This window comes from Anabrus simplex, chromosome 3 (genome assembly GCF_040414725.1).
Source record: "Anabrus simplex isolate iqAnaSimp1 chromosome 3, ASM4041472v1, whole genome shotgun sequence".
Taxonomy (NCBI): Eukaryota; Metazoa; Arthropoda; class Insecta; order Orthoptera; family Tettigoniidae; genus Anabrus; species Anabrus simplex.
The window spans coordinates 402,736,814-402,762,078 of NC_090267.1; the positions used below are offsets into that span (position 1 = coordinate 402,736,814).

A 25,265-nucleotide genomic window follows, 5' to 3' on the forward strand; every position below is an offset into this window, starting at 1 on the left:
AGATAGTAGGTTCGAATCCCACTATCGGCAGCCCTGAAGATGGTTTTCCGTGGTTTCCCATTTTCACACCAGGCAAATGCTGGGGCTGTACCTTAATTAAGGCCACGGCCGCTTCCTTCCAACTCCTAGGCCTTTTCTATCCCATCGTCGCCATAAAACCTATCTGTGTCGGTGCGACGTAAAGCCCCTAGCAAAAAAAAAAATATTGTATGGCGCGGCATATTCCTCGCGCTAATCAATTTAACTCGAAAAGAGGTCCTTCTACATTTCACAATACCATGTCCAAACTAGAGCCTAGAAAATAAGCTGTCTCCTTCCGCTCGATACGCCGAAAACAAGCTACCTTGGAGATTAATCTACTACACGGGTCAAGTTATTCCAAGCACTCCCAAGCTAAATAGGCATGCAAAGTATATTCCAATTTCATGTCTGGTTCGTTGTCTCCGACGTCTTAAATTCTAAACGGCGGTTTCCTATCTCATTATGTGAAGTGTCCCATCAACAAATTGAAAGCTTGTGATGACTCCTGTTAGCTAATGAATCGGTGAAGGTCTGAGTCATTTATACAGAATATTTACGCCCTATTATTTCACAACACCTCACAATTAGTTCATCTAAGGTTCTTAAATCTATGTCATGCTTTATAAACCCTTATACATAAGCAGAAAGAAATGTGGTTGCCTCAACCATAAAGAAATATCTCCTCTAAAAACCCATCTAATTAAATGCTGTCATCCCGCTGAAATAGCATACTAGCGACCTATGTTATATCTACATGCAAATTTATTATTTGTATTTTACATTATGATACGATATTCAAATAATTATAATAATTGAAATGTACTCATCCTTCAGCGACCATGAACACATATTTACAGGAGGGCACAACCCATATATCTCCTCGGTCTTCACGATGCCCTCAGCGATGTGAAGTCCTTTGATGACCAACTGGTGAGTCACGAACATGACGGCTTGATCTCGTGCGAAGTTCCGGACGATCTTTGCTATACAAGGCGAAATTCCGGCAGGAAGCTAGATGTCTCATTCTCTGCTACACAGGGTGAAATCTGGGCAGGCAGCTAGATATCTCGTTCACTCCTACGTTCTTGTAGACTCTTTATGTAAATGAGGGGAAGTTGTTCATGTGAATGCGTTAGTTTATATCACACATCACAGATTAAATATATGGTTGGATCTGCTCAATGACACAACCCTAATGACGGTTATGTCCCTGAATCCCGACATTATTTCCTCCTCATCTACCTACTCTTCTTATTGACTGTTACTCTAGGTCCTGATGTTTTACTGGTTCACTTAGAAATGTCACTGGATACACTTCTAATGTGTTAAAATTCTCGTACTACACAACAATAATTCAGGCATACTCCACTGCACTTAGTCAGACGTAGGTCGAGCTCTTAACTGCGTTAGGGATTTATCTGATGAGACACTGCCCTTATGCATTGCCGACAATGGGGTGTTCATTCACTTTCCTAAATATTTCACATCCGTTTCTGATACACTCGCTCCACGCACTTAGCTAAATACGTGCCTATTTATGTTAATTGAGCATTACTAGTTTAGCTATATATGAGGCTCGATGCACGGCCCCTCGTCACACAGACAACGATCATCACGGTTTCGTACCGTTTCTACTAAATTTGTTAGCGGCACACAGTACCTTATACTGTACACGTAAGTAGCTTAATCAGATCGTGGTTACTTCCACATAAAATCAGACTTTAATACATCACTGTAGTGTACTGTTCACACTTCAGAATGATTCCTTCACAAAGAACTCACACACAAGTCACGCCGAACTGGTAACGAACTGCTGACGAACTGAAAATGAACTGGCGGTGTCTGTTTTTCAGCTCCTTAGTATATAGGCAAGATACCTAGAAGCTGGCAGAGGGGGAAACACGCCCCTTTCTCAAAATGCGTTCAGTTAATACGTAACGTTCAGTAACGAACGGGGTGTCAAATTGTAGCTGCTGTACTCCAATTTTCACTGAGTGAATCTTATTAAAATAGCTTCGTGGATTCTCGAGCAATTTTAAAAGCGTCCTCTGGTCTCTGTCGATGGATGATGACGAGCGCTAAGTGAACCCTTGAGCTCGTTACCGCAGCTGAGACCAAACATCTGGTAACCATTAAGGCACACGCTTGTAACGACGTAATTACCGTTCTTTCAATTATATAGAGCACTTTTCTGCTTCATAGTTATGTGAAAAATTCTCTGATTCAAATGAATGCTTGCAAGTGACTATCCATTGAGTAGTGTGCGATTTATATTAATTGTCTGGTGAAAAGCAATTGAATTCCGCGAGTTGGCAGTGGTGAATGAATGAGGGAAATAAGGTATTATGTTAGTCCTTACGTTGGATGTCCTCCATGAGCTCTGCTAGTGACCTAGATCCTCGGTCGCGTGATAACGCGTCTCTTTTCATCTCGCTCGCGGTTGGAGTGAGAAATCTTCAAGCACACGCGCTCCTGCAATACCTCGCTGCTAATTACCAACAACTAGAGTTGGGTCGCGCGAGTCAGCGTACTGTCATTCGTGTCCCAGAACGGGTAGAAAAAAACCTAACTTGGGCAGTTTTTATCGTAGAATGACGTGGAAAACGGCATATTTCATCTCCTGGATATCATGACACACTATAGATTACCTTGTGAACGGTCACAGTATATTTTATCTTGCAGCCACAACTACCAGACTTAGAACACTGGTGAGTGTGTGCGATGGTAGCATCGAGTCTCTCAACGCGCAATATGATGATTGAGTGTCGGTGGCTGTGGTGGTGTGGGAGATGTGGGTTGAAATTGGCTGACTATACAAAAATAGACGCGTGTGTCCGTATATTTCACCTTGTAGCCACAAATACCCACCGCAGACAACTGGTGTTTTTGTGCGGTAGTTGCATCGAGCCTCACATCATGCACTATAATAGTTGCGAGTCGGTAGCTGTAGAGAGTGGGAGATGTGGTGGTTGAAAGTGGTCGACTACATAAAAATAGACGCGTGTGTTCATTCAATTCATCTTGCTGCCAAAACTGTCCATCGCAGGCCACTGGTTCCGTGTCTGTAGCTGTGGTGTTGTGCAAGATGTGTGGCTTGAGAGTGGATGACTTCGTCACTGAATGTATTAAAATGAGTGAGAATGTTCTGGAAGGATCGCTATGGTTGGTTTTCTTATATCTTTGATTCATCTCGCAGGAGTATGGTGATCTCAGAAACATAGCAGTTTTCTGCTTGGGTACATTTGTGAGTATTTCCTGTAATTCTTGAATATAAAGAAGATACTTACTGAAAATCGGTTTTCATACCAACATTACCATTGATATTAAATGATTGGTCATTTTCTTTGGAAAGATTACTATTTCCCGTGAGTGTAGCATAAGTATGACACAGCGTCAAACGTTCCTTAATTGCGGAGTTAATTTGAAGGATTCCTCTTTTTCTCATGGTCAGCTCAACGTTGCTTTCTTCCGTGTCGGACAAGCAGAAAGTGCGATTATGCATGCGCCAGGCAAAAATAAATCTAATGCAATGTGTAATAATGGAATGTATTTTCATGATATGAGTTAGAATGTAAGATAATTATGTACCCCGAAAAATGAATAAAAGAAAATAAGAAGAAGGAAATTGTGGACTTCAGTTCACGTCTTCTGGATTATATAGAGAAAACTACACGTATGTAGAAGAAAACCAACCGAATCGGGTTGTCTTCAGCTAGTATATATATATATATATATATAAAACAGACTTTGTGTCCGTACAATTCACCTTGCAGCCAAACGGCGCACCGCAGACCACTGGTGTTTGTGTGTAGTAGTAGCTTCGAGTTTCTCACCGTGCGTTATGGTGGTTGCGTTTCGGTAGCTTGAGTGATGTGGTAGATATGGGGGTTGAAAATGGCGAATTGCATTTAAAAATAGACGCGTGTGTGGTATATTTCACCTTGAGCCACAAGTATCCGCCGCAGACCACCGGTCTGTGTGTGTGGTATTAGCCTCCATTCTCCTATCGTGCACTATAGCGGTTGTGTGTCTATAGCTGTCGTGGTGTGGAAGATGTGGGGCTTGAAAGTGGCTGACTTTGGCATTGAATACATTGAAATGAGTGAAAATGTAGTCAAAAATGTCTCTTTATGCCATCTTTGATTCATCTCACAGGAGTATGTCGGTCTCAGGACCATAACACTTTTCTGCTTGAGTAAAACTGTGAGTATTTTCAGTAATTATTGAATATAAAGCATGTAATTACTGAAACAGCTCCTTAACATTATCATTGATGCAGAAATCGTAACCGGCAAAGGAAAAGGAAAATCGGTTTTCATGCCAAGAATTCCATTGATCTCAAATGATTTGTCATTTTGTTTCAAACGATTTCAATTTTAAGTGAGGTTAGGTCCTAGTATGGCTATCAATAAGTATCTGAGTCAAACGTTCCAGAATTTTGTAGTTAATTTAAAGGTTTCCTGTTTCACACATGTTGCTTTTTCCAGTATCGGACGAACAGAAAATCTGCTTGTTGCATGCGCCAGGCAACAAGACATCAAATGTATTGTATAAGAATGCATTTTTGCTAAATTACTTGGAATGCAAGATATGTATGTACCCCGTAAAACGAATAAAAAGAAAAGAAGAAAAGAAAAAAGACTGGTCTTTTAATGCACTTATTTTGTATTATACAGTGAAAACCACACGGATGTACAAAGAAACCAAACGAAGCAGGTTTTCCTCAGCTAATATCATAATAATAATAATAATAATAATAATAATAATAATAATAATAATAATAATACTTACAAACCCTGTTCCTCTTCTTTCGATCCCCCTCCTCTTAAGTGGATTTACCGAAAAAATTGGCGTTTCTGCATTTATAAAGGAGATTAAAATACGAATTTTCATGTCTGTAAAAATTCAACTAACATTACAATTCTTTCACGCTCCCCCCCCCCCTCCCCTTATGTGGAATTTCCGGAAACAAAATACGTGTCTCTTTATTTTTGAAGGAGTTTGCAAATACCAATTTTCACGTCTGTAGCATCTTCAGTATTTGATATATAAGTAAGTATTCAACTCTGTCTTCACTTTCTTCACCCCCCTCTGCAAGTAGATTTACCGAAAACCAACAAATATATGTTTCTTTATTTTGAAAGAAGATTCGAAATATAAATTTACATGTCCGTAAAATCCCCATTTTTCGTGATATAAGTATCCTCATAAAAACAATTCAACCCGTTTTTCAGTACTTTTTTTACAACTCCCCTTAAGTAGATTTTCCGAAAACGAAAAATACTGGGTTTTTTAAAGGAGGTTCCAAATACCAGTTTTTATGTTTGTAACATCTTCAGATTTTTTGGTATACGTATTCTGATAAGAAGTATTCTACTACTTTTCACCTGTTTTCACCCCTCCATTCAATGTTCTTTTTAAAATGAGAACAGAGAGTAGGCCTACGTGTTTCATTGTTTTTAAAAGAGATTCTAAATACCAAGTTTTACGTCTTTAAACTGTTAAATTTTCTAACTATACTTATTTAAGGAATTTACCCGCCCTCTTCACCACTTGGCGACGGAATTTACAAAAATACACCCTTAATGAGCACTTACTCTCTAATATAAATGTATGCCCAAAATTCCATTTCTTTCGCTTCCAGTAGTTTTGGCTCGGCGATGATGATTCAGGCAGTCAGGACATGTTATATCATATATTGTACCAGTAAAAGATAGCCCGAACTAACTTGTTATTTGAAAAGAGCATGAATTGAATTTCTCAAGACGCTTCATAGGCAAAATTAGCTAGGACTTGGTACAGTATAAGTTCTATCTACAATGAGTGACGATTTATGTTGAGTAGTCTGTTTATTCAAAATATTGGCAAGTTGATATTCTTATCACCTTGGTTCCGAGAACCGCCATCTCCCGAGTCGTTTTCCCGAATAGTTCTCCAGGCAACTCGTTCTCCAGGGTCCTCTCTTAACCATGGAGTTGGACTCGTACTCCCAAGTCCGCTCGCCACCATGGAATCGAACCCGTGCTCGTACCTGAAGGTCTCGAAATCCTAGGAGTTCTACGGCGATCTTGATGCGGGGTTATCACTCGTGGTTTAGCTTTATACGAATGTTCACAGTCTTACAATACGTTCACAATCACTTATGACCAAAATTTGCAAAATACTGCCCTGAATTCATGTAGGCGGACAACACGTGGTTCGAAATATGCCAATAAGCTTCACTTGACACCTGAAGATAGAAATTAATTAATGTTACTCCGAAATGTTAAAGTTGATAATGCGGATAGCACTGATTTTAGAAACGAAATAATGGAACACGTTTCATGGTTTTTTATCACTGAAAATGATGAATTTATACACAATTCGCTTGAAATACACTGTCTGTGCTTACTTGCCACAACGAAAAATACTACTGTCGCACTTGACGCACAAAAGGAGCTCTTAAAGTGTTTATTCGTAAGATAATGCTACTAGCGATGAAAGAAAAAATAATAATAACTTGTCAGTCACTCTCAGCACAGAGAGTCTCGTAAAATGATAAAGTCACTGAAGAATAATTAGAAGCAATTATATACAATTATGTGCAGAGATAAGTTCAAATCCAGTTAAGATTAACACTAAAATGGACTATCAGTTTGATTTGCTCGTATTTAGCAGTACGGATGACACATTCTATCGTTTATTACTAGTTTAGTAGCACTTAATTGTTGAATAGCAAGAAATATACAAACATTTGTTTCATAACGATGAAATATTTTAAAGACTGTTAGATATCACACTCACTCACGACGCGCAGGTCACCTACTGGCGTCAAATCGAAAGACCTGCACCTGGCGAGCCGAACATATCCTAGGACACTCCCGGCGCTAAAAGCCATACGCCATTTCATTTCATCACAGTCACTGAACTATTAAATAATGTTGTAACACTTGCACAGATACAAAATAAATTAAACACTTCACTTGGTTCGAAGAAATATTAAGTTGTGCAGTTCGAGAGTTACGCCGAGTTCAGTTCTCGGCGTGAGAATTTACAACTTGCGTTTGATAAACATCACGTCGTCACTCAACTATTCTTTCCGACGGACAGAATAACATAGGGTCTGACCATGTAAAGCCCTTGCCCAAGAATGCCTGTCTATTGCTGCGTAACCCCCTCTCTTATAAGGTCAAAGCCTACACGTCATAGGATAACGTGATTATTTTAAAGTGGATTTATTCAAAAATCCCTGTATGGCTTTTCTTGGGATTTGAAAATAGAAATGTTCTTGTGATTAGCTAGAAAATGGCGTACCTGCCAAGACGACACGACCAGTATTAATGTTGTTTTAGAAATTTCTGTATCGAAAGTTCTCGAAGGCATGACTCATGGTTCCAGATGTATCCAGTACTCGCTACGAGGTAGGTGGACGATAAGAAGAAGACGAAGAAGAAGAAGAAGAAGAAGAGTAACAGCCTATTCCAAAAGTGCATGATGTTTTAGAAGCAATCAGATTTTTGAACATGTTATAATTTTTTTTTTTTCGCAAGATGCAGTGAAACAGTGACGCAAGTTATAAACATATAACGGAATTTAAAATATCTGTATTGGGTAAGCAGGCGACAGAACGTTATCATTATTACACTCAGTGGCCAAAAGTCATGGAAATACATTGAATGCGATGTTAATAACGAGTTGCTGCTTTGTGAGACCTCAAAACCGCAGCGACACGGCGAGACATCGACTCTACAAGGTATTGTAATCATTCTGGTGGGTTCTGGACCCGAGCATGTTTATTTATTTATTTATTTATTTATTTATTTATTTATTTATTTATTTATTTATTTATTTATTGGACACTGCAGGACTTAGTGTCCCAATTACAGTGGCAACTACGACAGATAAGCTACAATTAACATGGTGAAACTTACATCTAAACTATCTTCTACAATTTTATCTAATCTCCTATAATATTGATATGAAATATGAAAGTATTTTTCTAAAGACTAAAGAACCTTATGACCGGGCGAGTTGGCCGTGCGCGTAGAAGCGCGCAGCTGTGAGCTTGCATCCGGGAGATAGTAGGTTCGAATCCCACTATCGGCAGCCCTGAAGATGGTTTTCCGTGGTTTCCCATTTTCACACCAGGCAAATGCTGGGGCTGTACCTTAATTAAGGCCACGGCCGCTTCCCTCCAACTCCTAGGCCTTTCCTATCCCATCGTCGCCATAAGACCTATCTGTGTCGGTGCGACGTAAAGCCCCTAGCAAAAAAAAAAAGAACCTTATATGCGGTGGAACAACACACGACAAAGTAAAATGATAAAAATAAATGAAGCAATACATTATATTGCACAATATTGATATAAAATATGAAAGTATTTGTCTAAAGACTAAGGAACCTTATTTTTATGCGGTGGAACAACACACGACAAAGTAAAATGATAAAATAAATGAAGCAATACATTATATTGCATAACAGTACATGGTCTGGTCCTGCAGATGCTTTAGGTTTCAGGTTTTTAAGTGCAACTTCAATCTCTTCTAAAGCAAAGTTGTTAATATGCAATGTATCGTTAGTGTAAGATGGAGCGTTAGGTATGCGATATTGTGCCTTATGCGGGGAATATACTGATTGGAAGAAGTCCGCAAAGCCTTCTACAATTTCATCTTTAGTATCTAGTACGTTATTTTCATATTTGTAAGTGTCGCAATCCCTACTATTCTTTCTCCTATTTTTAACGTATGCCCAGAAAGATCCGGTGTCATTGTTGATACCTTGTTCCACTGTCTCAATGTATCTTCTGTGTGCGGACTTACTTTCAGATTTAATTTGAGCTCTGAGTCCCGGGCTTGATTCTTGGCCTGCTCGCAGATTTTAACCTTCATTGGTTAATTCCATTGTCACGGGGGCTGGGTGGGTGTGTGCCGTCTTCAGCATTAGAATTCATAATATGTAGGGCCCCATACTCCCAGACGCGCAGGTCGCCTATAAGGCGTCAAGTCGAAAGAACTTTACCAGACTCTTCGGCGGCCACACACCGATAATTAATTCATTAATTAATCCACACGAAGCACACTCCCAACCACCACAGACACACGCAATAGTAAATGCATCCCTCTACATAAGGTTGATGTCAGAAAGGGCGTCCGGCGATAAAAGTAGGTGAAATACACATCAATATCTGACCCCAATAAAGTATGAAAAGTGACGCGCAGCTGAGAGTTTGCATCCGGGATGTAGTGTGTTCGAGCCCCACTGTCGGCAGCCCTGAAGATGGTTTTCCGTGGTTTCTCAGTTTCACACCAGGCAAATGCTGAGGGTGTACCTTAATTAAGGCCTGGGCTGCTTCCTTCCCACTCCTAGCTCCTTCCTATCCCATTGTCGCCATAAGACTTGTCTGTATCGGTGCAACGTAAAACCAATAGCAAAATTTAAAAAAAGAACTATGAAAAGGCCAGGAACAGGAAGAACACAATGGGCACTTAAAACATGATTTTTGGTGCAACATTTAAACGGCTGTTTGGCTGAATAGTGAGCGTTTAGTTCTTCGTAACAGGGGGCTCGCAGTTTAATTACCGGTCTGGTCGGGGATTTTAATTAGGTTGAGTTAATGTCTTTTATTTGTGGACTGGATGTTAGCGTTTGTCCCACCTCACACGACACGACACGACACGTCACATTGGCAATCACGACAGAACTTACGAAATAGTAAATGCATCCCACCACATAGGGTTGGTATCAACAACGGTACTCAGGCGTAAAACTGGACCAAATCTACATCATCATTATCATCACCATAATCATCATCATCATCATCATCATCATCATATACATAGAACACAAACTGACCCCACGACCGCGGAAAAACTGGAGGATGAATTGCTGAAAAAATTAAATTACGATTAAAGAAAGAAAATATTGTGAAGGAGATAAGTAATAAGGTTTTACGTTCTACTAACTACTTTTACAGTTTTCTTGTTGACACTGTGTACTACACCACATGTTTTACTTGCCAGTAAATCTACTGACACGAGGCTGACTTAGTTGAGCCCATTCAAAGTCGTCGCACTCTACCAGACTTGACCCCACCAACTTGGATTCAGAAGGTCAGCACTCCACCATCTGGCCCACTTAGCACGTCTACCTTAGACATTTTTGGAGACTATATTATCGATTTTGGCAAAGTAATCTATTCATTTAATGTAGTACTTATTGTGAAACATATATTATTCTGAAGAAAATGAAACATACAGCCTGGAAAGAATGAGCAAGCCTAAAATTAAGTGACCATTAGTCAATGGGTGGTAGTGAATGCATATTAACTGTAGATATTTAAATTAAGGGGCATATGTATTAATTGAATTATTTAAAAAAATCGCCTTGAACTTAAATGTAAACTAGCGAAATGTGTACCTTCTCCTCAAAATGGAACAGATTCATAGGTCGGGAAAAGAATGGCATCCGCTTTAACGAGATGCCGGTGACTTTACCTTGCTAAGTGGTCTTCAATATTAAAGTGTTGCGATAAGCTTGTAGTTTCTCTTATTTTAAAATAAATATTTGTTCGTCCAATACCTGTCCCGTTTCTCTACGGGGTCGGGTATGAGATAAGATTAAACTGTCATGACGGATGCCTTTCCTGACGCCAACCTCGTCAGAGGTGTTAATGACATGAAGTGAATGACGTGATATATGATCGTGGGAAATGAGAGGGTGAAACCCGCTGCCGTAACATAGCCTACTTCTGTCGAATAGCACCAAGCGGTCTGCTGAATGCTTAACGTCCCCGTCCGACGAACGAAATACCACCATCAGTGTCGAATGCCCTCACTCCATATGAGCAGCGCGGAGAGGTTTGGAATTTAATCCAGGCATTTGCCACGCAATCTAGGCATTAGGAATTGTATACCACCATGTACTCCACCCTGACAGCCAACATTCTGATGGGGAAAATTTTTTCGAACAGCGGAACTCGAACCGGCTAACCACAATGTCAGACCGTTTATATTTCAATGCCTAAACAATCATGGCCACCAGGCGTGCTATCTAAAATAAACCACAGTTCTTATTTAAATAACTCACTCACCAAAGCAGAAACCGAGTAAACTGATGAGAATCTGAAGTCGCAGCATTAGGGAGTCACTTCAATGTACGATTTACTTCTTCCCTGGAGGTTCTTGCCACTCAGAATAAATCTCTCTCATCTAATCGCTAGAAATATATCAGCGCTAAACTGTATGGGTAACCTTGAAGTTAGCTCCTTCCCTCTCTCTGGATTCTCCCCTCTCTTTCTGCCTTTGTGTAAGTTGTGTACATAAGAAGGTTCAGGTTTGAAATGAACGCACTCCGTCAAACGTGGCTGGGTTTCAACACCTTGACTTTGAGTACACATCCTGCATTCTTTCTCATAAACACAACGAAGTGAGTGTCTCTGTAATAATGCCACGCTCAGTGGCTCAGATGGTTGAGGCGCAGGCCTTCTGAGTCCAACTTGGCAGGTTCGATCCTGGCTCATTCCGTAGGTATTGGAAGGTGCTCAAATACGTCAGCCTTGTCTCGGTAAATTTACTGTCACGTAATAGAACTTCTGCTCAACTTGTAGGATTCCAGTAATATATTGAAGATATCTGGGATTCATGAGGTCAAATGGATTGTGTCGCGATTGACCCGTCTAGGGTATTTGATAGGGTGGCTCATGGGAGACTACTGGCAAAAATGAGTGAAATAGGACTAGACAAAAGATTGACTTTGGGTGGCTGTATTTCTAGAAAGTAGATCTCAGAGGGTTAGAGTACGCGAAGCTTTATTTGACCCAGTAATAATTAAGAGGAGAATTATTCAAGGCAGTAATGAGAATGAAAATGCACGGCCTGTTTCCAGTAATTTCACCGGGTCAGGAATGGAATGAATGAAGTCCCATCTAGCGGTGAGGATAGGAAATGTGCCGGCTGCCGTTGCCTGCCGCACTCCTCTGGAGCAATGATAAGTTACTGACAGATGAAATGAAACGTTAATGGAGAGTGTCGCTGGAATGATGACAGGGAAAACCGGAGTACACGGAGAAAAACCTGTCCTGCCTCCGCTTTGTCCAGCACAAATATCACATGGATTGACCGCGATTTGAACCACGGTATTCAGCGGTGAGAGGCCGGCGCACTGACGCCTGAGCCACGGAGGCTTCCGCAAGGCAGTATTATTGGACCTTTATGTATTATATATAAATGATATGAGCAAATATGTGGATGTGGATCAGAGGTAAGGCTCTTTGCTGATGATGTTATTCTGTATAGTGTAACAAATAAGTTACAATATTGTGAATAAGTGAAAAATGGCCTCAATAATGTTGTGAGATGAACAGTTCGCAATGGTATGATGATAACTGGGGTTAAAAGGTTGTGAGTTTCACAAACAGGAAAAGTCCTCTCAATTTTTTTTTCTGCGTTGATGGGGTCCCAGTTCCTTATGGAAGTCATTGTATGTACCTGAGTGTTAATATAAGGAATTGCCTTCATTTTGGTAATCATATAAATGGGATTGTAAATAAAAGGTACAGACCTCTGCACATGTTTACGCCTAAGAATGTTGTTTAGAGGTTGTAATAAGGATACAAAGGAGAGGGCATATAGGTCTCCGGTAAGACCACACCTAGAGTATTGTTCCAGTATATGGGACCCTCACCAGGATTACTTGATTCGAGAACTGGAAAAAATATCCAAAGAAATGCTGCTTGATTTGTTCTGTGTGATTTCTGACAAAAGAGTAGCGTTACGAAACTGTTACAAAGTTTGGGCTGGGAAGACGTGGGAGAAATGAGACGAGCTGCTCGACTAAGTGGTATGTTCCGAGCTGTTAGTGGAGAGATGGCGTGGAACGACATTAGTAGATAAATAAGTCGAGTGTTTTCTTTAAAATTAGGAGAGAACACAATGTGAAAATAAAGTTGGAATTTAAGAAGACAAATTAGGGCAAATATTCGTTTATAGGAAGGGGAGTTAGGCACTGGAATAACTTACCAAAGGAAATATTCAATAAATTTCTAATTACTTTGAAATCACTTAAGAAAAGGCTAGGTAATCTGGCACCTGGGAAATTGCCCTAAATGCAGATCAGTAGTGATTGATTGATTGATTGATTGATTGATTGATTGATTGATTGATTGATTGATTGATTGATTGATTGATTGATTGATTGATTGATTGATTGATTGATTGATTGATTGATTGATTGATTGATTGATTGATTGATTGATTGATTGATTGATTGATTGATTGATTGATTGATTGATTGATTGATTGATTGATTGATTGATTGATTGATTGATTGATTGATTGATTGATTGATTGATTGATTGATTGTAAATTCCGGCAGCTCTGCGTCTCCGAAAGCCGTAAAATTTGTTAATGGGACGTAAAGCAAATAACATTGCATTATTATAGCGATCTGTAATAATGGTACTTTAAATGCTCCAGTTAACGACGTAATTCCATAAGTCAGGCAATTCTTAGTAAAAGAAGTTATAAATGCACAGGTGTTGCAAAACAAACACCAGAACGATTCATAATTAATTGGCGAGGCATTGATTTCACTGCCCGGACCCGCTGTATAGAGGTAGCGTGCTTGCCTCTTACCCAGTCACCCCGGATTTGATTCCCGGCCAGGTCAGCGATTTTTACCTGGATCTGAGGGCTAGTTTGAGGTTCATTCAGCGTACGTGATTACATTTGTAATGCTAACTGACGATGAGATAGCGGCCCTGGTCTGGGAAACCAAGAGGATTCGTCGTAGCGACCACATGATTCGTCTCCTTCTCTGTACTTGTGTACATTTCCCCTGCAGGCCACCGGGCTGAGGAGCGGTGTTTGGCAGGCCACGGCCCTTTGGGGCACCATGGGGTTTGGTTTGGTTTATGTTTCCCGTCAGTTTCTTGCACCGATGCCTTTGTTTTTACCTTGTATTAATAATAATACCTATAGAGTTGTCCACTCAACACAAATTGCGTTGGTATAAACTTCCATTAAGTAGGTGAGATCGCATATCACCGTCGGTAGCTCTTAAGATGGTTTCTCAGAATTAATTTCCACCGTGTTTTAACTTGATGAAGGATGTGCATGAAGACAATGTTCGTTTTGAGATTTAGTTAGTGAAGTGCAACATACAGCTGTGGAGGTAATATGTCGTATAATAATAAGAGAAGGAGAAGAAGAAGATTTAGGTCCACCTGTTGACAGATTTCAACTACATATTGATTTGGCTGTGTTGCATCGGTCGTGTAGTTGTAAGCTGGCATTAGGTATAAGGTAGATTTGCTCGCCATTGTCGGGAGCCCTGAAAATGGTATTCTAAGTTTTCTTATGTTCTCACCAGGAACATTTCGGTACTGTAAATTTACTAAGGCGACGTCCAATATTTTACTAATTTTAGCCTTTTCCCACCCCTTTGTCACCAGGTATTTACCGGAAACCCAAATTTACAATATACTAAATAAATGAAAAGTAAACAGGAAACAGGAATGTCACAGCGACATTAATTATCAAAGTATTTCTGGTGCATACGAGCGCAAAATCGTAACAACAGCTGTACGAGTGGTTTGAACAGACCGCTGAGTGCGCGGTTGACGGATGTAGCAGCTATGCACGCAAACTGCTCGCTGGTGGAAAGCCAGCCAAGGTCATGACGTAGCCAACGAACATTCAATTCGTTCCGTCTCATGATGTCCAGAACCAAATTTGATACCAAAATTCCAATTGCATCATCGTGTAGCCCATAACAACAGAGGGTATAATACCAAATTTCAGTAAAATCGACGGTGGGATAACCGATAAATTAAAGATATAAGATTGACGAATCAGAAGCCACGGTGCCCGGACTACAGACATAAAAGGTGCTAGTTGATTTAGCTTAAATCAGCGTCTGTGTGTCTGTGGAAGATATCGATCAGAGATCGTTACTCTGGTTGGCAGACTGCCAGCGATAGTTGTGTTTACGGAAAGTACAAGTGTTCGCGTCTGTGGACGTACAATTTTCTAAGTGTCGAAGGTGGAAACTTTGAACTCTACTTTTGTGCGAGATAGGAAGTGATATCATATTTTGAGTCATCAACAGCCGATAAACTTATGTATTAAAACTTGACAGTTCGAGTCATTAAGATCCTTGAGAACGGGATTAAATTCTCCGAGCGAATATAATCATAAGTTGTAATCAACTTGCATAAACTGGGCAGACTCGCCACATAATATTTTATCGTCGTGTTATTGTAGATATTCAGGGAAGTGATGTTTCAGTTACAAACGAGATCATTTGACTCATGCCAGTCTTTGGCAACAAATTATATCATAATAATACCTAAAGATGGTGTCACCGAGCTCGATAGCCGCAGTCGCTTAAGTGCGGCCAGTATCCAGTATTCGGGAGATAGTGGGTTCGAACCCCACTGTCGGCAGCCCTAAAGATGGTTTTCCGTGGTTTGCCATTTTCACACCTGGCAAACGCTGGGGCTGTACCTTAATTAAGGCCACGGCCGCTTCCTTCCCAGTCCTAGCCCTTTCCTGTCCCTTCGTCGCCAAAAGACCTATCTGTGTCCGTGCGACGTAAAGCGAATAGCACAAAGATGGTGTCGTTTATTTGTTGGACAGAGTTGATTTCTTTCCTTCGAACTATGCTGATTACGTTATAATCAGGCCTTTTAGTTTCATAAAACTTTGCCTTAGTGACATAATTTATTTCGTAAAATGTACTGTCATAATACTGTGCCTTAGCTTACTTCCCCCTGTGAGTGGGGGCGGTAGAATAACACCCACGGTATCCCCTGCCTGTCATAAGAGGCGACTAAAAGGGGCCCCAGGGGCTCTGAACTGCGGAGCGTGGGTTGGCAACCACGGGGCCCTTAGCTGAGTCCTGGCATTGCTTCCAACTACTTGTGCCAGGCTCCTCACTTGCATCTATCCTATCCGACCTCCCTTGGTCAACTCTTGTTCTTTTCCGACCCCGACGCTATTAGGTTTGCGAGGGCTAGGGAGAATTTCATTTTCACGCCCTTCGTGGCCCTTGTCTTCATTTGGCCGATACCTTCATTTTTCGAATTGTCGGATCCCTTCCATTATTTCCCTCTGATTAGTGTTATATAGAGGATGGTTGCCTAGTTGTACTTCCTTTTAAAACAATAATCACCACCACCACTGTGCCTTAGCGACAGAATAGACTCGCGGTTTCTGAACTGTGTTCGCAAAGTAGGCTTGGGGCACTAGAACAGAGCACCAAACTACAATAATTTCATTTATGTTGAACTGTATTAATCTTCTTCTTTCAATATGAACTGTAGAAGTTGTAAATTCTACGATCTGTTTTGACTAGTAATCAGTTAAGGTACTAATTTGCAAAATGTGCAGTGCAGTAAAGAAGTGTCGTATCACATCACACTGAAATTATGTGCGATGCCTATACACGTGTCTACTCCCTTCATGGGACCGAAGTGGAATTAAATGCTAAATCAATAACTCATCATTGCACGTAATCGATCATCAGGCGATAGACTCTCGGGTTAGATCCCGATCCTCATTGGACTTTCAAGACTTGTCAACCGCCGGGGGATAACGTGGTGCCATGGTGCTGAGAGGAGATCCACGGTGAGGGGAAAAGAGTCAGGCAACGCAGGGTATCGGCGACACCGATGCCGAGAGACAGCGTAATTTCCAACCATTCTTTGGACTTCCTCAAATCCATCCTTCACATCTCTAAAAGGTGATATATTTCTTGTCTAACTTGAAAGAAGAAAGACTCAAATTTCAAAAGAACAAATCCAAATACCCTTCTCTTTGTGGTTCATAGTATGGACCGTACACGCCTTGGCGTTACCCATGCTCCCCGGTAAATCTAAAGTACTGACGTTCCTGTTACTGTATAAATAAATAAATAAATAAGTAAATAAATAAATAAATAAATAAATACGTACATACATTTGTATCAAAGACTCAGATTTCAACGTTTAAATGCTGATCGACTCGCCTGTCAATTTATCAACTCTATATAGTCAGACACTTGTAATTATTATTATTATTATTACCGTATCCTTATGCCCATTCATACAGCGCGTTGGAACTTGTTCATTGGATTGATCTCTATCGCCTTCTTATTCCTCCAAAATCTCTTCATGAACTCAATGGTTTGCCTCTTTGGTTCTTCTGACCACATTGTTCTAGTCCTGCTGATGATTTTAATCACAAATTTGTGTTTATTTACTGAGGCCCTGAAGATTTTTTTGCGATTTTTCATTACATCTTCCCCGCTGTTCAATTCATTCAGGCCTCCTCTCGTTTCCTCCAGCCAATTTATTCTCCTGTTTTGGGAATTTTTACATTGAATGACCTTTCTTGTCAGTATATTATTATCCATCCTGAAATGTGTCCAAAAAGTTTCAATCGTCTCCTCCGTACAGTATCTATGAAGCCATCTGTGTAACTAAAAATGCCTGAAGTTCGCCTTTTGATCCAAATTCCATTTTTTGTATGGGGACGAAAATGTTTCTAAGAATTTTGCGTTTTGTTTTTCGATATCTGCAATTTTATAATGACCTCCTAAAGTTAAGTTTTCTGATGCATATAGAGCTTATGGTAGAATATCTGTTTTGAAATGCTTCAATTTAGCATTACGTGAGATTACTCGTTTATTGTAGTGATATCATGTCAGTCCAAATGTTCTCTGAAATTTGAGGCCTTTTCCGTATTGGCCAAATTGTCTAATCCCGAAGGAAGTATTATATCTCCAAGATATTTAAAACAAAAGATGCCTGTGATACTGTCCCATATGCCGTTTCAATTTTATCTTTATTGCAATTTTGTTGCAAATTCTGCATATAGGCCTACTAGGTTTTGTCGGATGATATCTGAAGGCTTGCCTGTGATGTTATTCTGTGCATTGTCTCGATAGCGTACTTAATTTCTTCCTTGTTCTTAGTGATTACAGCTAGGTCATCTGCGAAAGCTAAGCATTTAATTTTGATTTTGTTCCCACCTGTCCCGATGCTTATGCCTGTGACATCCTTTTCCCTTTCTCTGACGACTTTATATAAAACCAACTTAAACAGAAGAGGAGAGAGTCCATCTCCTTGACGAACATCTTTGTGTACTTCAAAAGGGTCAGAAATTTACCCAAAATATTTCACCTTAGATGTTGTGTTTTTCAGGGTCTGAATATCATTTCTTTGGTCTTCCTATACACTCGAAGTTCTTCTGGCGTTTTGAACAAGGTCTGTCTCTCCACAGAGCCATACACTTTCTTCAGGCCCACGAAGGTGACTATCGTGTTGTTGCTTCTGCGGATATTCACAATCATCTTCATGCACTAAGAAGTGGAGGGGTACGATATTACAGGGAACGGCGAAATAAACAGTATGTAAGATTTGAACTTGAATATCTTACTACATTTTTGCAATATAAATTAAAAAACACTCTTAACGGGTAAATTTGTACTTTTTCTTAACTGTTAGCAACCCGAAATGTTTTAATATTACTAGGAAACGGTGTTATTAAATTTTTTTAATATAGTACAATATATTTTTTAGTATTCATCCCAAATTTCAGGTATACTTTACTAAGGAACTATTAAGTATACCGACCTGAAATTAAACATTCTATTTATGTGTACTGTCATCTGTAAGTTAGATTAAGAAACAACCAATTTATTTCTTAGTGACCCACAGGGCTTATTCTTTTGAAGGAAACAACCAATTGATTTCTTAGTGACCCACAGGGCTTGTTTCTTTGAAGAAAAGATTTTCGTTTTCATGATCAGAGATTTAAAGCGTCTGAAAATAAAAATTAAGTATAATTTTTGTTCTTACCGGAGTCTATTATCATACACCAAGAATATTAGGCTCGATTCTGAAATTTTACTTCCTGAATTACAGCCATTACCTAGAAAAGTGTACATGAAATTTGGGATGCATACTAAAAATTAAATTGTACTATATTAAAAAATATAGAATAACACTATTTTCTGATAACATTGAAATCTTTCAGCATGCTAGCTGCTAAGAAGAAGTACAGGTTTACCAGTTCAGGGAATTTTGAAGTCATATTGCAAAAATGCAGTATGATATTCTAGTTCAAATCTTACCAATTTTTATTTCACTTTCCCCACAGTGATCGACCGAGCTAAAGGAACGGATTTGGTGATCGACCCGGCTATAAGATTTGAGGACAACGTACACCAGTCAGATGTGAGATGATGAGTAAAGGCCATCTGTGAACCTTTGCTGTGAAGACCTTAAAAACAGAAGTAGAAAACAAAAAATAGGATACGGCTGGTTTGATGATGGTTATAGGTGCCGCCCGGACTAGACCTAAAGAAACTGGAGACTCCTTGAAGAATAGTAAAACTTAATCTGTCATCCAGGATGCAGCAGACTCGGTACTAAAATAGTGGTTATCGGGTACATGAACGAATCATATCCTCGAAATTTCGTTATGTACTTGTCCTAAAAGGAAAATAATAATTTCGTTTACTTAAATTAAGAACAAAATTTGCAGGAAATTATTAAATACCATTATTATTAGCAGAGAAATATATGCATACATACTTTGCTACATTACGACTATGAATTCTACTTCGTCACAACACTTCTGAAAGTCTTTTGTTCATGAAACACTTTTATGTGTGAAGAATTTGCTCGCTTAACTTGTTTTAACTTCTTTGCTTTGCCTCATGTTATTTGGTGGGGCGAGTTGTTGACTTGTGCCCATAACAGGGATCTTACTATTTTTCTTTCAACAAAAACAAATTTTGCATTATTTACCATACATTTTTCACCTCGATTTTCCTGTTTGAACTACCTGTGCTAGTCATGATGACCAAATATATTGAGAACACACAGACATAGCACTTCTATTCGTTGGTACTAGCCCTGGTCCTCAGGAAGGAAATAGAAGACGGCACGATGACGTGGAATGCCGCAGAAGAGTGGTAGTGGTGGTGGTGGCGGTGGTGGCGGTGGTGGTGGTTATTGTTTTAAGAGGAAGTGCAACTAGACAACCATCCTCTACATAACACTAAGCAGAAAGAAAGAAATGGAAGGGATCCGACACTTCTAAAAATGAAGGTATCGGACAAAGGAAGACAAGGTCCACTAAGGGAAGTCGATAATACAGATGACAGTGAGGAGCCTGGCACAATCAAGTGGAAGCAATGCCATGACTCAGCTAAGGGCCCTGTGATCGCAAAATCTCGCTCCCAGGTTGATAGTCTACAGCGAAATATTCGCCGTACTGTAGTTACATGTCTATATTTCTCTTGTAATACTGGTATTTATTCATTCACCACTAATTTTACTGTTGATTTGTGTGAAAGCAATTCAATTCTATCCTCCAGTTCGGACAAAAATTACAATGAAGTTTCGTGGATACGATTCGAAGTCGAACAAAAACACTCATGATCGATACCAGATATACGTATTTGCTAGTTAAGACGAAAAAATCCATTGAGTACATTGTCATAATTATTGTTCTGTGTAAACTCATTAGGAGGACCATAACAATGGTGGCTATTTTTTTCTTAAAGCAAAACATCATTATCAAGGAATTGGTTGTTGGATATACTATGTTTCCACTGAGGTACATGGGGAGCTTAATATTTGCAGTAATTGGAATTGAACGGGAGTGTAACACGTAGTCACACATATACACACATTAGTTATAATACATCATGCGTTTCAAAGACAGTAACTCTATATGGTTCAATTAAAAGTACACTTGTTAAAGACGATTAGAACATTGTGGACCACCATCCTACACATTACGTGAGCAATATTATGCTGTCAAATACAATCATCAATTACTACATTACGAAATGTTACACCTATCTTTTCTAAACCTCTTTATTCAGAGACAGATGCTTTCCGCACAAGGTCGTAAGTGAAATACAACTTCCGAGCAACACGTTGATTGACTTCGTATATGTCGATGAGCTCGGTGCTTCAAACCAATTAAATATTTTTTAATTAATAGGTGGCTATTCATCAATGGAGTGCTATCATTTCTCATAAGTCATACTGTGTACTCCAACTAAGGTAAGATAGAGGAATAGTTAATGAGAATGGAATAAAAATAATTCGTTATCTGATTACGACATGCGAATATTCGAGGGCAGGTGCATTAAGTGCATGTGTGGAACAACGGAGTCACTGGAAGTCGGGATGTGCTGGTTTTCTCTAATTTGCTTTACGTCACACAAACTCCGATAGGTCTTATGGTGATGATGGCACAGGAAAGGCCTAGGAATGGGAAGAAAGCAGCCGTGGCCTTAATTAAGGCACACCCACAGCTTTTTTCTGGTGTGAAAATGGGGAAACACGTTAAACCACCTTCAGGGCTGCCAACTGTGGGGCCAAACCCACTATCTCCCGCATGAAAGCTGTTAGCTACATAATGTACTGGTTCTACTCGGCCTTTACTAGATAAGCTGGGAGCCAATATTAGTTTCGTGAATTATTATTAAATTTCTCAACTTTTATCGGGTGATCCCATGGATGCTTATGAAGGCAAGGAAATAACTCACTGAAATAGATCTTAACACATCTCAATCTAAAATGGAATCCAAGATCACGGGTTCACACTTGGCTGAGAAGGTAAGAATTTTGGAATGTGGGAACAACTCCATTCCACACCCTACATCGTACTATGTCAGAATCAATCAATCAATGAATCATAGCAGAACTGGGAAATTTATCGAATATATCCCTTGATAAATAATACTAATCCCTAATTCCTCTTCCTAGAAAATTCATAATAACTCAACTTGTCCTTTATATTATGATCCTTTCCTTTGGTGATACATGGCGTTTACTCGACGTAATTAACTAAAGACTCCGCAATAGGTCACATCATAGTGTTTCTGGTTCTGCCATCTCACGGATTGAAATAAAAAGTCGAAATTGAACTACTGTCATATCTAAATGCCCGAACACGGCCGTAGAGCCAAAACAATTATTACCATTATTTTTACTGAGTTCAGTGGAAGTAGAGGGGAAGAAATTGTAGGCCCTAGGCGACTGGACAAAAGCCAGGCACAAAAATGTAATTTTAATATATTTTACGAATAAATTTTCTTTTGTTTAGTTTCAATCCTCTTTTCAAATCAAAAACAACAATATTAACAAGCAATGAAAAATATTCCAAGTAATGCTTTGGAGCTTAATACTGTAGTACCCAGGGAAGGAGGAACTCCCATTTACAAGACTTGATAGACTTAGATACATATCTGGTAGTAATTTACTTGCTTTAATGCGAATTTGAATGAAGTGAACTAGAGCTTCAAAACCAAGTTGTGCATCAGAGCGGAATCGAACTCTGAACTTCAACTTGCACCGGCCGAACAGCCCAAGAATCCACATCCGGATATCTCTTTTTACACTTACAAGATTAACAGATTTCACACCATGTGACACTAGCTGCCCTTAACATAGGGAAAGCAACAACACCAAAGTTGAGATAGGAAGGATTCGGGAAAGCAAAAGCAGAAAGCAGGCCGAAAATTAACAATATCAGAAAGTTCAAAAGAAAAGACAGGAAACAAATGTGCTGGGATGCTGAACCAACTCCGGCAATCCCGTGACATGACTTGCCAAAATCCTAATAGGGCAGAAGGCTCGGTGACACAAAGGATAAGGATAAGCTAAACTACAATGGTTGGCTTTTAAGTTTTGACAACTATTTTATTTACGGACTAGCATTTGAACCGATTCTTCACACGAGAATTTGCACTGGAATACGTATTTCCCACAGGAATTTATACGTTTAATGCGACAGTTTAAAATGGTATTTTCCTGTGAAAGCTCATGGCAGTAACGTGAAATATGATGAAGCTGACCACTGGCGTGGCGCTCTGACGTTGATGATACGCCTTTAATATCTGTGCTATCGAAAAGAGTAAAATGGCTCTTCAGTTTTTTCCATTGTCCATCTTCAAGTGACATGCAGCACATGTCCCACGGGACTTGGACTAAAATTCTAAATTTTCTTAATCATCTGCATTATTATCCGTCGTACGATAAATACGTACCTGGCACAAAGGAACGCAATTGGCATATTCTTAAACGTTCGCTGTATACAGTTTTTGATAGACCTAATGTTAACGAAAATAATTGAGAATACTATCTCCATGTGATTGTGACATCGTATGCATCTGATAACACAATCCTGAGTGAGAAGAATCCAAATACGTAGTTTGGCTACAGTAAGTCCAGCAGTTTTCTATTTTGGGAATATACAAACAGATAGAAAACCAGACAGACAGACGGACAGACAGACGACAGACACCATAAGGAAAATTTGTACTTCATGTTAACTCAGTGCTCAAATACATTCGGTGTGGATAATTATAAAGCTGAGAGAAATATGGTGCATCCTCTGATTTCTCCTGATATGGATCCTTAAAATAACTCAAATTCATCACTGGCTGCAGAGCATGAAGCCAGTACAAGATAGCAATGATCTCCATCATTTGCCGAGCAAGAGAAATTATGTACATAACAAAACTTATTTAAAAAGAAGAGGCGCTTCACTAATATAATCAGCAGCGTAAGAAAAATTGAAAATCCTTCTGATCTTCCTACAATCTCCCTGCCTGTTCATTGATGTTTAAATTATGTGCATATCGAAACCTGCTTCTGAATGAGCAGACTATTCATATGAAATTTGGCCGAGACATAATCAGTAGCGGAAGAGAAAATATGAAACAAATCTTCTGGTCTTCCTGTAAAACCCCAGTTTATGGAGTGATTTTTAAATGATACGCACACAGAAACCTGTTGTTGTATGTGTAGACTCTAAATATAAAGTTCGGTCGAGACCTTTTTAGCCGTTTACCCGTGATGGTGGAACAAACAAACAAAGAAACAAACATAAACGTTTGCTAAAAACCTTTGATTTCAAAATTTGGCGAAATAAATGGCATTACAGACAACGGACCCCCTAGAATATTATTTATACGATAAATAGCGTACTGGATACATACATGGTTCTAAGTTCCACATGTCTTCAATATAGTCATCAGCGTTGCGTGCAACGTGTTCCCAGCGATGCGAAAGCCATTGCATCCCGTTGGCACTGCCCAGATTGTCGATGGTGTAAAGAGAGCTGTCGGTGGCCTGCAAAACGTATTAAACATTCACGTATTAGATTGCAGGGAAGCAGTTCTTACGTTCTGGAAAATATGGGGGGTGATATAGTACCTCCAGCGATTGGACAATTCAGACAAAACTCCTGTTGTTTATGCCGTAGCATTCGTATCCATGCAGCGTGGCCGTTTTCTTCTCAGAGCTGCTCGCAGATTGTTTTGCGAGAAATGAACATTAGTACGCCGCACAAACCGTGTCTGCCGTGGAGGAACGGCGTGGGTTAATATCGCATCCGATGCATCTTCACTAATGTGGACACAGTCTGTACATGTTCGTCACTTACCGGTAGATGACCAGATCGAGACATGTCCAACACACGTTCGCGTCATTGGTGTGATCTCTACCATACTGGATTTTAACCAGTTTCTCTGTTCGTGGCTGGAAATATGGCGACTGCTTTTCGCGAGCGCTTGCTCAAAACTGCTCATCTTCACCTGGTCACTTTAAACCGATGTGGAGGGGGAAGGGATAGGTCATGTGCTCTGGGGAACGGAACTGAAGCCAGAAGACTTTGGTGAGATTAACCGAGCCAGGTACCGTTGCACGGCTACGCTGGAGTAAGGTTGATGAAACTAAAACTAACTTATGTACGAGGGCGAATCAAAAAATAAGTTACAGTTCCATGTTATGGTCATTAATGGGACCACCTACACATGCACAACACGTCTGTGACAACATACAATGTAACTTTATTTTCCACATAGATCCCAAGAGACTGTAAACCTTTCTCGGACTGTCAACAAACTTTCCGATTCCGGATGCGTAGAAATCACCTCCAGTGCTCTGCAACCTCTTGGAGATAGCTGCACACCACATCACCACCACGAGAGAAAGCCAAGGTCGAAACTTCAGCCAGAAGGAAAACGGTGACAGTGTTCTTTGAGAATTTATGCCGAAAGGCACAACAGTCAACTCGGTTTCGTATTGTCAAACGATGAACCGGTTGCGCAAGGCAATTCAAGAAGAGCAGCGGGGAAAATTGAGCGTCGGTGTGATTTTGTTGCACTATAACGCAACACCCCACACGGCCCACCAAACGTCCAAACTGCTGCAGCTATTCAAGTGGGAGGTATGGCAACTTCCTCCATACAGTCCA

At 39.9% G+C, this 25,265-nt stretch overlaps 1 protein-coding gene across 1 annotated transcript in view; it reads right to left on the minus strand.

Annotated features, from left to right (window-relative positions):
• Nucleotides 1-11,198, minus strand: part of LOC136867377 (trypsin-1-like) — an 80,376-nt gene extending 69,178 nt beyond the window's left edge. Inside the window, exon 1 of the mRNA XM_068227081.1 lies at nt 11,090-11,198. Coding sequence (XP_068083182.1) covers nt 11,090-11,135 — 46 coding nt within the window. The 5' untranslated portion in view covers nt 11,136-11,198. The remainder of the gene's footprint in view (nt 1-11,089) is intronic.
• Between the last annotated feature and the right edge of the window lie 14,067 nt (nt 11,199-25,265).